Source organism: Protomyctophum bolini, assembly GCF_963924005.1.
Source record: "Protomyctophum bolini genome assembly, chromosome: 16".
Taxonomy (NCBI): Eukaryota; Metazoa; Chordata; class Actinopteri; order Myctophiformes; family Myctophidae; genus Protomyctophum; species Protomyctophum bolini.
The window spans coordinates 29,364,696-29,376,392 of record NC_137877.1 but is presented as its reverse complement, the minus strand read 5'-3'; the positions used below and the strand labels follow the sequence as shown (position 1 = coordinate 29,376,392).

General features: G+C 39.4%; 2 protein-coding genes across 3 annotated transcripts; both read left to right on the top strand.

Moving 5' to 3' along the window:
• The first annotated feature begins 2,297 nt into the window (after window positions 1-2,297).
• On the top strand, window positions 2,298-6,699 carry LOC308330541 (uncharacterized protein C7orf57 homolog). 2 transcript variants are annotated; one of them, XM_080785440.1, is made up of 8 exons: window positions 2,298-2,392; window positions 2,601-2,656; window positions 2,832-2,984; window positions 3,078-3,171; window positions 3,578-3,689; window positions 4,131-4,204; window positions 5,031-5,140; window positions 5,826-6,699. In XM_080785440.1, coding segments are annotated over exons 2-8 (588 nt in total). In that variant the 5' UTR covers window positions 2,298-2,392; window positions 2,601-2,613; the 3' UTR covers window positions 5,828-6,699. The 2 variants fall into 2 exon arrangements, with proteins under 2 accessions (XP_080641566.1, XP_080641565.1); XM_080785439.1 differs by having other exon boundaries at window positions 5,823-6,699.
• A 602-nt stretch (window positions 6,700-7,301) lies between these two features.
• Window positions 7,302-10,962, top strand: upp2 (uridine phosphorylase 2). The gene is made up of 6 exons (XM_080785623.1): window positions 7,302-7,536; window positions 7,617-7,775; window positions 7,949-8,063; window positions 9,230-9,439; window positions 9,725-9,871; window positions 10,467-10,962. The coding sequence occupies exons 1-6, from the start codon at window positions 7,408-7,410 to the stop codon at window positions 10,628-10,630; spliced, it is 924 nt and encodes a 307-aa protein (XP_080641749.1). The 5' UTR covers window positions 7,302-7,407; the 3' UTR covers window positions 10,631-10,962.
• Window positions 10,963-11,697: the final 735 nt, after the last annotated feature.

Sequence of the window (11,697 nt, the reverse complement as noted above, 5' to 3'; positions counted from 1 at the left end):
GGAAAACATGTAGCCTACTATAGAAAAATAGGGGGGGGGGACGGACGGACTTTCACTTATTTACAGGAGCCAGATTCAGACATTTTAGTGGCAGGAGCAAAATGAGTTTAACCCCTTGTTTGAGCCGAATCTGGGTTGAACGTGGTTTGTGGAACTCCTTCTGGTGTTGTGATTATGGACTTAGTTGAATTAAAGAAGTATTTTGACAGGTTACTTACATGGGTATCATATTGGTGTAGCGAATCTTGTAGACCAGGCCCATTGCAAGTTGCTGTGTACTCTTTCGCCAACACTATAAGCCATTCCAATGGGCAGGGGTAAGGTGGGTTCTGGGAGTAAAGGCCAAGTACTAGCCTGACCAGTTTGTTTTAAGATGCCTGGAGCCTTGTATTTAGGGCCTTTGAGCTGCTGTGGTAGGCTACCATGAATGAGGTGCATGCATAGTCAAAGAAACCTTGTACAAGGGCTCCTGTTAGGGTCTTCAAAGTATTTTTGCTGACCAGTGAGGTGACCCTATGTACAGGAATCTTGTTCTTTGGTTGACTTTTATGATTACATTGGTAGTCATTGGGCCCAGGCCTTAGGGCACACCTTAGCGCACAGCCGCGGACAGAAGAAGCTGACGCCCGATGTCATTCCGGCTTTTTAGACAGCTGGTGGATGGAAAAGATGCTCCACCTCTGCGGCTGACTGATGTGACGGACAGATTCCCGGAAACGCTCTCCGCGGGGTGGAGCTTCTTTTCCATCCACCAGCTGTCTAAAAAGCCGGAATGATGTCGGGCGTCAGCTTCTTCTGTCCGCGGCTGTGCGCTAAGGTGTATCTGCGCTGATTCTGCCACAGGAAAGCTGTGGAAATGGCAGCGCCTCAATTTGCCATTGACAACCCATACATCCAAACAGAAAAGTACTATCTGATTGTATAAGTATTAAACAACGTCAAACTCACCAACTTGAATTATCCTCTTTCTATCAGCAAAGTGTTTGTTTCATAAATGTTAGGAGCTATAGGCTGCTATACTGTCTGTCAAGAAATTCCTTGCAGGTGATTATTTTTCTAAGTGTCAGAGTTTGGAAGCGCTCGCTTCCTTTCTCACCTGCAAGGAACTTCTCGTTATCTCTAAAATACACTATTTTTAGTCAGGAGCTGCTGCCCCAACACTCACACCAAAATTATGCATGTGTGGGATTTGGAATATATGCTTGATTTATTTATGTACGTGGAAGATAAAACTTACCACCCACAGGACCCTGGTCTAAAAAGCAATCATTTTGGGTGGCTGGTCCGTGTTTTTGAGTAGTGCAAAGTGCAGCCGCAATGCACATGCAGTAATGCGTGTCCCTGGGCCTGGCTGGCTGGCTGGCTGGCTGGCTGGTTGGCTGGCTGGCTGGTTGGCTGGCCAAGTCTCTGACTGGGTCTGTCCATCATGGAAATAGAGTTATAGCGTTTGTTGACCACCAAGTGTCACTGTTGCACAGCCTAACACACACACACACACACACACACACACACACACACACACACACACACACACACACACACACACACACACGCACACGCACGCACGCACACACACACACACACACACACACACACACACACACACACACACACACACACACACACGCACACGCACACACACACACACACAGGCTTGTACAGTACAGCACTAGTACAGTACAGCACCACTCAGTTCAGACGTATGGATGTCTAAGAGCCCAATAATTAATTAATAAATACAAAAACTTTAATAATAAATAAATACCGCAATGAAATAAATAAAAAAGGCAAGGAAATAAATAAATAACAGTATAAATTACAATAAATGAAGAAATGCCACTTGACAGTTTTCAAATCAGCCTCATGGTGGCGCTACAACAGGCCAAGACACATACCCTTTCTCTCATGGGGCCACGGGCTCCCTATTTAAAAGCTTTTCAAATTTCAAATGAATTTAATTATTCAGCAAAGACCATAAAAGACCTCCAGGAGGTCTTTTTTTCCCCATGAGAGAAAGGGTATGTGTCATATACATGCAGTGATTGACATTTTATGGTATAGTATAATAATAACAATAATAGTTCTACCCAATGGTGCCGGTTCTATAAATCAATCCTTAAAATACATAATTATATATATATATATATATATATATATATATATATATATATATATATATATATATATATATATATATAGTTCTAGCCATTCCAGTGCTATTTCCAACAAGTCCATACCGTTCTACATCTTCTAGTTCTATTCTGAAAGTTCAGTCACACAGACCGTTTCTACGGCAACACAAAACCAAGCAGCAAGCTCAAACTGAACTGAAGTCAAACACTCAGAGCTCTGTACGATCTTGTTCCTGGTCGTTGTTCAAACTTAACTCCGGGTATGTAAAAGACGAACGAAGTAGCTGTAAAGTAATTGTGTGCATTTGTTGCTGTTTCTAACGTAGGTAGAAATGGCTATACTTTCATGTGATTGGGAATGCATAACTGTTTCTATCGATAACTGTGTGGTGGGTAGGTAGCTAATGCTAGCAAATGAAAGTTAGCAAGATTAACAATGTGCTGGGTTTTGTTTTCCATTTTTAATAGAAAACATACGTCAATGGACATGAATTCGGATTCGGAACGTCCACCGTCAACATATGGCAAGTACAAATAAAGCGTCATTCATTCAGCTTTGTGTCATGTTGCTGCAGGTGTGGGGGGGGGGGGGGGGGGGGGCTTGCCCATAATGGTATCGTGGGCTATATGGTGAAATGTAACAGATTGACATAACTTCAAAAATTACGATGAAAGACTTAATTAATCTCTTGAAAACAGGGTCTCCTCCTGGCATTGGGGGCCAGACATCTCACATCCCTGGATTATCACAGGGGGATAGTGGTCCTGAGGAGAAGGGTCGTGGCCGCAGAGTCGGAGTCCTGGAGACAGACTCTCCATATGTCAAACTTGCAAAACAAGGGGGACTGAAAGGTAGCTATGATCCTATGCTTTTTCAGTTGTTAGGGTACTGTCTGTAACTCTGTATATGGTTTAATGTTGTTATTTCTCCCTACAATATAACAGATCTTTTATGGCAGGAAGAGGAGGAAGTAGTTGATTCAAAATCCAACTCATACAAAGCTCCAACATCAACATGGTACACAGATAATAAGCCAAGGTAGGACTTTTATCACGTTATTCTCCACATTGTCCAGTTTCATGATGAAGGTGAAATAATACTAAATAATAACAATAATAAATTACAATATAAAGGATTGTTTATTGTTTCAGCTTGTTTCAAACAGATTGAACAAGCAAGAGTGAACAAACATTAACAAAATATGTAATTACTTGTTCACTACAAACTTCATGGGATCAGTCTAATAACGCCTCCCAATAAAAGTAAGGGCTCTTCTATACTAGGCACCCTCCCGTTTCTGCTCAATACTACTATTTTCACAGAAAATAGCCGCTCTATTAGCTCACAAGTTTGTAGATGGGCTATTTTCACTGAAAGTTAGCACCAGAATAGGGACGCTAGGGTTTAAGTGGTTTAAGTGAAGGCTATATTACTTTTCCATCAGCCTAATTAACAATGAAGAGAAGAGAGACACTGGAGCCGTTCAACAGCTACAAGCTCCCTTTGGGGGAGACAACAAGTCAGTTTGGGAGCGGAACAGTGATGGCAAGGAGAAGGTAAACAGAATCATGTGTTTGAATATCATAGTCCCTTGAGCTGTCGTTACAGCTATCTCATTTCTCAAAGCCTTAGTTTGCTAAACCTCATTGCTTAGCGAAATGCCTATACTGTTAAGCTGTCCATGTTCACTTCATTTAATAGTTCAGTCATGGGCCCTGTTTGTCTCAAACTATTGCATTATGGCCAGTTGTCTTGTTCACAAATTGATTGTCAGAATGAAAGTCTTAGGTATACCGGTAATAAATAAAATATTGTTCAGGACCAAATGTACTGAATAATACAATAAATAAAGAAATATCCCTGCATACCATGGAGTCTTGAAGAAACTTAAAACTTAACAGCCAAAGATTTGCAAGCATTTGGCTGATATATAGTGTTATATTTATACTCTGTAAACACCAGATAATGGTTTTGTTGTTACTGGCTTTCCCCAACAGCAGGACAATGATCCTAACAGCCAGATGGAGAGGCTATCCACTCACAGTCATGAGACCAGCAAATTCAGGAAGATGTAAGTTTCTGTTTATCACAAGATGGCGCTGTTGGCTTTGTTTTACCCTATTATTCAGACAAGGTATCTTCATCTCAACTTGCCTACCCATGAATCAGAATTTTACCAGATAGATTTTAATCTACTGGCCTATGCTCAAATAATGTTGTATTCATAATTTATTGAAGAGACGTTTGTAAAGGCCTATATCATAATAATAATTTGCCCCCATTCCTTGGGGTGTTTTTTGTCAATCAAACCATTCAGCTAGCCCCAACTTTGCATAATATAATATCATATATGATTGCACTCATTATCCTAAATGGCTATAATATTAAAGTATATATATATATATATATATATATATATTCTGTCATTAACTACTGAATGCAAAGTGACATTTCTTCTATTAACATATTAATATAATTTCAGCTATATGGAAAACCTGGTGATGAGAGGCTAAATTTAATGACAGCACCAAGACATTTTAATATGTTTTATTTGTTTTAGAACATAAGTCAAGAGACGAAACCATACATAGATCTGGATCAACAAAGCACTCTGGCTTCTAAACATAGACAGATCATGTGCAGCAGCAGTGTTTGAGTTGGCCCTTTATTGCTCTGTGCAAATGTTCCAATATCATTTCGTAAAATGTCAATGGCCTGTCCAAATTCAGCATAATCTATCTAGTGCAAGTTGCAGGTTTTGCACGTATTCTACATTGTATCAGGGGATGGAAGTACATGTGTCAAGGTCAATTGTAAATGTTTAATCAGGAGGTTTTCAATATCCTTCATTTTTGTTTGTCCTGTTTATTTGATTCTGTCAAACTACGTTCTCCTAGATCCTACAACAAGAAACCAGTCCCTGTCAACATGGCAAGACTCTTGAGCTTTGGTTATGTAGATGAGGATGAACCCACCAAACATAACAGTGATATTACTGTTATGCCTTGTAAGTATAGCTTTATGATGGTGATTTGAGATCTAATTTTAAATAAATATAAATACAAAAGTAATAAAGCATAGTCATCACAATATGCAATCAAAATGTACGACTGGCCCTGATATAATTATATTTTAAATTACGTAGCATATTGACTTCATACTTGACATTAAGATCATGAAAATAAAAGCATGAAATTATAATTAAACTACTGTTAAAGGTATATTCAGTGATTTCACTTAATTCAATCTCACTCAATGTTTCCTGTTTAAAAAATAATAATCCTCCCTACTATAGAATGTGCTGACCATATAAGGAGTTCCTCCATGTCAAAAAACCCTAGTTTCGGTTTTGGTGGCGGGTAGGAAAGCCTTCATTTAATCATGATCGTGTGGGGGCGGGCCTTGGTGCACGTGCTGTTGTCCTGTTGCACTTCCTCCCCACTAGAGCGTGTGCATGTGCACATCTTGTTACCGGGGCTTACTGGGGGGGTTCCAAATCACTGAATGCTCCCTTAATGTTAGAACTAATGGTGATATGCACCTGGACAATTAATTTTAGAAATTGCATTATCTGAGATTTTGAGCAGCAGCCAGCTAAGTGTGTGTGCGTGTGTGTGTGCGTGTGTGTGTGTGTGTGTGTGTGTGTGTGTGTGTGTGTGTGTGTGTGTGTGTGTGCATGCGTCTGCCAGCAGAAGATTTGAAGACTGGTGTATGAAGATGATAGCCACCCTGCCCACCCGAGTAAAATTGTCATCATGACATGCTTTGCAGTATTCAACAAATATATCCATCTTCCAGTAACACTCATTCACATGAAAGATTTTGTTTCGGATATGATCCACCTCTTTCTGTGCACTTAGATCAACAAATATACAGTAGGACATTGGCCTGACCAGTGCTCCAAGCAACCTAGATTCTATCTCCTGGCTAGGTAAAAGTTAAAGGGTAAGTGTGTGTTGATCAGAGTTAGCGTCATAATCCGTCACATCATCAAGCAACAGACCCATGTTTTCTCTTGCCTTCCATTGTGTCTGATGTTTTGTGTTTTTTGTATTGTTTGTTTTTAGGGCTTTTAGTTTCTTTCAGAATTAAAAGTTATTTTAATGCATTGTTTTTGATTGGGTGCATGTTCTACTATTATTCCTACTGCTGTAGGCATCATGATTTTGTTGAGCTCATTAGAAACGTACAGTAGTTTAAAAAGGTGCTTTATAATAAAATCAGTTTTGCTTACAGCACTTGCAGTTGCAGATGTTTAAAGAAAATAGTTAATTTTAAGTTGTAGTTGTAAAGGGATGATTTACATCACATAAATAGCTATGAGTGGCTGTTAGAACATTGATTTCTTTTTTAATTGTCACTAGGTGTGATGTTATTTTTTGTTGTTGTCCTTTGGTATAAGGTATGCAAGTATACTATACCATGTTATGTAATGTTATTTCTTAATGACGCAAACCTCAAACGTTCTTTGAAACAGTTGTATGTAAGAATGTCACTGTCTGCAATGTTGCTACCTGCTGTATTCTGTACATAATGTGTATGCGATCATAAACAACTTGAACATAACATACCTGAGTGGCATCAAAGTACATAAATATGTTTGCTGATTAGTTATTAAGACATTACCCAATGGAAATCCCAGCAGCATTGGGTTGTTTTGAAGCCTGGAGACATGGTTTGATGTTTAAACATACACCAAGGCTTATCTTTGAAACTGTTTACCATTTGAGACCTCATGTTGCCATTTGTTTATTTGAGACATGAATGATTTTAACTGGCTGCGGGCAGGCAGTACTCCTCCTTCTGCAGCCAATCAGTCCAAAGAAAGGACCGGCAGTCATATATATATATCGGCTCTACAGCATGACACAACTTTTCTATTCTCACCAGCTACAGACTTACTTTTGAAGACATTTCAATACATTGCTTTCTGAATATCCTATCCAGTCATGAGACCAATTCTAGTAAACTGCATGGGGACTGATCCCATTGAATATATCAAGTGAGTATAAAATCTTAGCATATTATTTGTGTCTGGCTTTCTTTTTACCATTTGAACCTCAGTATCCATATTGTAAGGGTAACTACAAAATGATCGCCTGTTTTTGGAAAATATATTTGCCATAGATGGAAAACCGTATACTGTTGTGGATTCCCAATGTCAAGTTTTCAATGTGACATTCTCTTTACTACACACTACAGCAACATCTGGAGATGTTCATATAACTTAAGATAAATGGACTTGTATTTTGCTGTGCTTTGACATATTCTGATATGCTGTGTCAAAGACATCTGGTCCAGGTACAAAATCCCCATTTGATTACAATGGAAGAGGATATTCTCTACCACTTCAGCCTAGGCACCAAGACCCACAATCTTCCTGAGATGTTTGGAGATATCAAGGTTTGTGAGAGAGCGAGAACATGAAACATGTTTCAAAGTATCGCCAGCAGAAATCCTAGAAATCTCTCTCTGTCTCATAGTTTGTGTGTGTTGGTGGAAGTGCAAATCGGATGAAAGCCTTTGCCCAGTTCATCCACCAAGAATTGGGTCTGCCAGGCAACAAAGACGAAATCAGTGATGTCTGTGAGGGAACAGATCGCTACTCCATGTACAAAGTAGGACCAGTGCTCTCTATCAGCGTAAGTATTGCAATGCAGTTGGGGACATCCATTGTATACATTGCTCATGTTTAAATCAGAGGTCAACAGCATTATGTCGTAATGATCAATCGTGTGACTCCTGTTATAAACAGTCAATGTAAGTTGTGTGCTATGTGTGGGTTTTTAACCCAATTGCTGTTTCTTCTTTCCAGCATGGCATGGGTGTCCCATCCATTTCCATCATGCTCCATGAGATGATCAAACTTCTACACCATGCCCATTGTCATGATGTGGTACTCTTTCGCCTCGGAACATCTGGCGGAGTCGGTAAGAACATTGCTTAATCTGTTTCTGTGGGGATAACTGGGGGCTGGGATACACATACCGGTATACAATATCTTTGAGTGGTGCAACCACTCCTACACCCAGCAATGTCCGTGTGTCTGTGTTCACCCATGCACCTATGTGACGTTAATGAGCACCAGTATGTACCAGTAGGGGCGCTAGAAACAGAGAGAGTGATAGTGCTGCACTGTTGCCTGCTAATGAGAGAGGGTGGGGGGGGGGGTTGAGTTGTTAATTATACAAATGAGAAAAGAGGTAATATTAATAATTACTGTCAATTTACCCATTACTTTCAGAAACTTAAACTGCAGTTCATCTACAATTCACTATTTGATTTTTAAACAAAGGGCTTGACATTAAGGCTTGTCCGGGACAAGTATTAAATCTTGCCGACGAGGTCAGTCTGGTAACCATGCACTCACTTCGCGGATAGGACCGATCTATGGCTTGTGTATTTGGAATACATGAAATATATGTAAAATCATAGACATTCTAATCTAGGGCTATTAACTTGCAAACTTAGAATATTCACCTAATATTCAAACTTGTATTCACCAAGTAAAATCAATTTACAGTTAGTTGATTTAAAATGTAGTCCTATTTGTGTGCTCGTGCTCTGGACAAGTGACTTCTGTGCCCGGACAAGTGAATGGGAAATGTACTCAAAAAGTTAATGTCAAGCCCTGTACCTTATACTACCTAATAGTAGTATATACCGTGCACAAACAAAGTCTAATTCTGCCTGAGCAACATTAGACTTCCAAAGAGCATTTTATACCAATAGCGTTATTCTCTATTCCATTACTCTCAGATTTTCCATTACTCAACGATCTTGTCATTTCGAAAGTAATGCTAGAGTAATATAATACTAATACATTACAATACGATTACATTACATTACATTACATGGCAATAGAAGTCACTGAAAGTAATATAGCTCATTAGTTTTTAATGAGGTCAATACTTAACATATATTACATTTTAAAAGTAAGTTTGCATGTCCTTTTCCAAATAATCTTGAGTAGAAATGGGCAAAGCTATTCTGAATCACACTGGTCTGGAATCCTGTATACCGTACCGTACAGATACAAGCACTGTGGACAGAACACCATGTCAGTTATTATCTTCTTGATGTTCTCCCCTATTAGGCCTGGCTCCAGGGACAGTGGTGATCACAGACAAAGCAGTGGACTACTCCTTCAGGGCTCAATTTGAGCAGGTGGTCCTGGGTAAGGTGATCACCCGGAACACTCAGCTGGACGATGGCGTAGCCAATGAGCTTCTACAGTGCTCCTCGGAGCTCCAAGGCTTTCCAACAGTGATAGGGAACACCATGTGCACCCATGACTTCTATGAAGGTAAACAGCACGTCATCCTTTTACATACACGCACACACACACGCACGCACGCGCGCGTGCAAACACACACACACACACACACACACACACACACACACACACACACACACACACACACAATCCAATTAATTTCTAAAGTTACACAACATGGAGTTAAATAATTAACACTTCAGACCATGCATAGAGTGAGTGATCCACTTGCTGGTGGAACGCCAGCTAGATGGCATCTGGCTCATATGCTGATTGCTGCTAAGATATATTAACCTAACTCTGCTGTGTCTCTAGGACAAGGCCGACTTGACGGGGCGCTCTGTTCCTTCTCACTTGAAGAGAAACTAGAGTACCTGAGGAAAGCCCACGAGGCCGGAGTCAGAAACATTGAAATGGAGTCCACAGTGTTCGCTGCAATGTGTTCAGTCTGTGACCTCAAAGGTAATCTTTCCAGCACATTGATACTTAACCACTTACACCCTAATTCTTGGCATGTCATAATGGCAAAAACATGCAGATCTACAAGCTCACAACGTGACACGACGCAACATGTTGAGAGCTTGTAGATTGTTTATTTCAGTAAAGAATGTTGGTGTAGATGGAAAAAAGGAGGGTACCAAGTGTACTGTAGACCCCTGGGCGAAGTATATACTGTAGACAAGAGTTTAAATAGTTAACCATACAGAGGCATCACTACTGACTGACAAGACATGTCCTGCTGTCAGGGAGTTTACAAATACAACTTAAAACACAATTCAACATTTTGGTTTTAAGATGTTGATATTAATTTTGTATTCATCCTTAGGACCCCAAATCACACCTTGGAAAGCATGAGTGTCTATTTCAAACAAAGTGTTTTTTGACTGGTATCAGGATGTATTAGGATGTTGATATTCATTCATTCATCAGCCAACACTCCCCACTTTCCAAGTTTCCAATTGTACACTGATTTAAATAAATGCTGAGGATTTCACTGTTTAACACTACAGTATTGGTTCAAGTTACTGACATCTTGTTTTATTTTTTCATTCCTCAGCGGCCGTCATATGTGTTACGTTGTTAAACCGCTTAGATGGAGACCAGATCACCACACCTCATGATGTTCTGGTGGAGTACCAGCAGAGACCTCAGGTCCTGGTGTCCCACTTCATTAAGAAACGCCTAGGATACCTACCAACTCCCCCAGCCTTAGAACCCTAGAACACTAAACTTAACGTTTGTCAAACCATCACTAAACTGTAATATATTCCATAAAATTATTTCTCATCAAAATATATGGAAGTACAGCAATACATGGCAACTTGAGATACTGTTCTTTAATATTTCATCAGGACCTTTTACCAAAAGAAAAAACAGATATCATGGGGGGGCAAAAAAAAGGCCATTGTGTTTTTTTTAACTATCACTAAACTCGGGTGAAATTCACACAAACACCTGCCTGTAGAAGAAAACAGGGATGTGGACAGGGCAACAAACCTACCTTCTATGATGTCACTGAGCATCATGAAGATACTGAAAGACCCACCCACTTCAGACATCAGCAACATTATGAAAATCACCTGTGTTTAGTGTTCTAGGGTTAAATAAACATTTATGACCCCAGCAATAGGGTGAATTCAACAGATGTTATCATTATAGTGCTGTAAGAAACAACAGAATGTGTATATAGTAATGACTGATGAATATGTAGATAAAATGTAGATATATGTAGATAGCTAATATGTTCATATGTGCATTACTTAGTTCCCTACATGGTTACTGTAAAAAGGATATGTGATGATTTGTGATTTATTTGAAGCTCAAAGAGTGTATGTTACTTACCTGTTATATATTGTATGTTTTTATATTTAATATGTTGCTTCTTATGTAAGGTGCTATGACTGTAATTTAAAGTAAATAAAAGGTGTTCTATACAATATTAACTCCTGGCCTCTCTTCCTACACTGTATTGAACTGAAATCAGGTAACCAAGTGTACTTGCGATTGTGTTTATGACTTGTTTTGCCACATTAGGTTAATTATATGGAATAATTTTGTAATAGTAAATCAGACATGGCTCTGTCTAAAATAGGCCTAGTTCTGCCATCCACTACAGCTGACATGATGTAAATAATAATAAATAGTCCATAACCGGGGATGTGTGCAGTCAGAAGTATAAGTTTGCAGACATTGGGTTACAAAGTATACACAGTAGCCTATGCTAAATTAAACTTTGGGATACCAAGTTTGTTGCAGTCTTGCATGTTAATAATGACATTGATTGAGCA

Bases quoted from the DNA above. Each gene is read 5' to 3' on its own strand.
- LOC308330541 (XM_080785439.1), top strand. From the start codon at position 2,614: ATGGACATGAATTCGGATTCGGAACGTCCACCGTCAACATATG. The intron at 4,205-5,030 runs GTAAGTTTCTGT...ACGTTCTCCTAG, and splicing joins ACCAGCAAATTCAGGAAGAT to ATCCTACAACAAGAAACCAG. The intron at 5,141-5,822 runs GTAAGTATAGCT...TGCGTCTGCCAG, and splicing joins TGATATTACTGTTATGCCTT to CAGAAGATTTGAAGACTGGT.
- upp2 (XM_080785623.1), top strand. From the start codon at position 7,408: ATGCTGTGTCAAAGACATCTGGTCCAGGTACAAAATCCCCATTTGATT. The intron at 8,064-9,229 runs GTAAGAACATTG...CTCCCCTATTAG, and splicing joins CGGAACATCTGGCGGAGTCG to GCCTGGCTCCAGGGACAGTG. The intron at 9,872-10,466 runs GTAATCTTTCCA...TTCATTCCTCAG, and splicing joins TTCAGTCTGTGACCTCAAAG to CGGCCGTCATATGTGTTACG.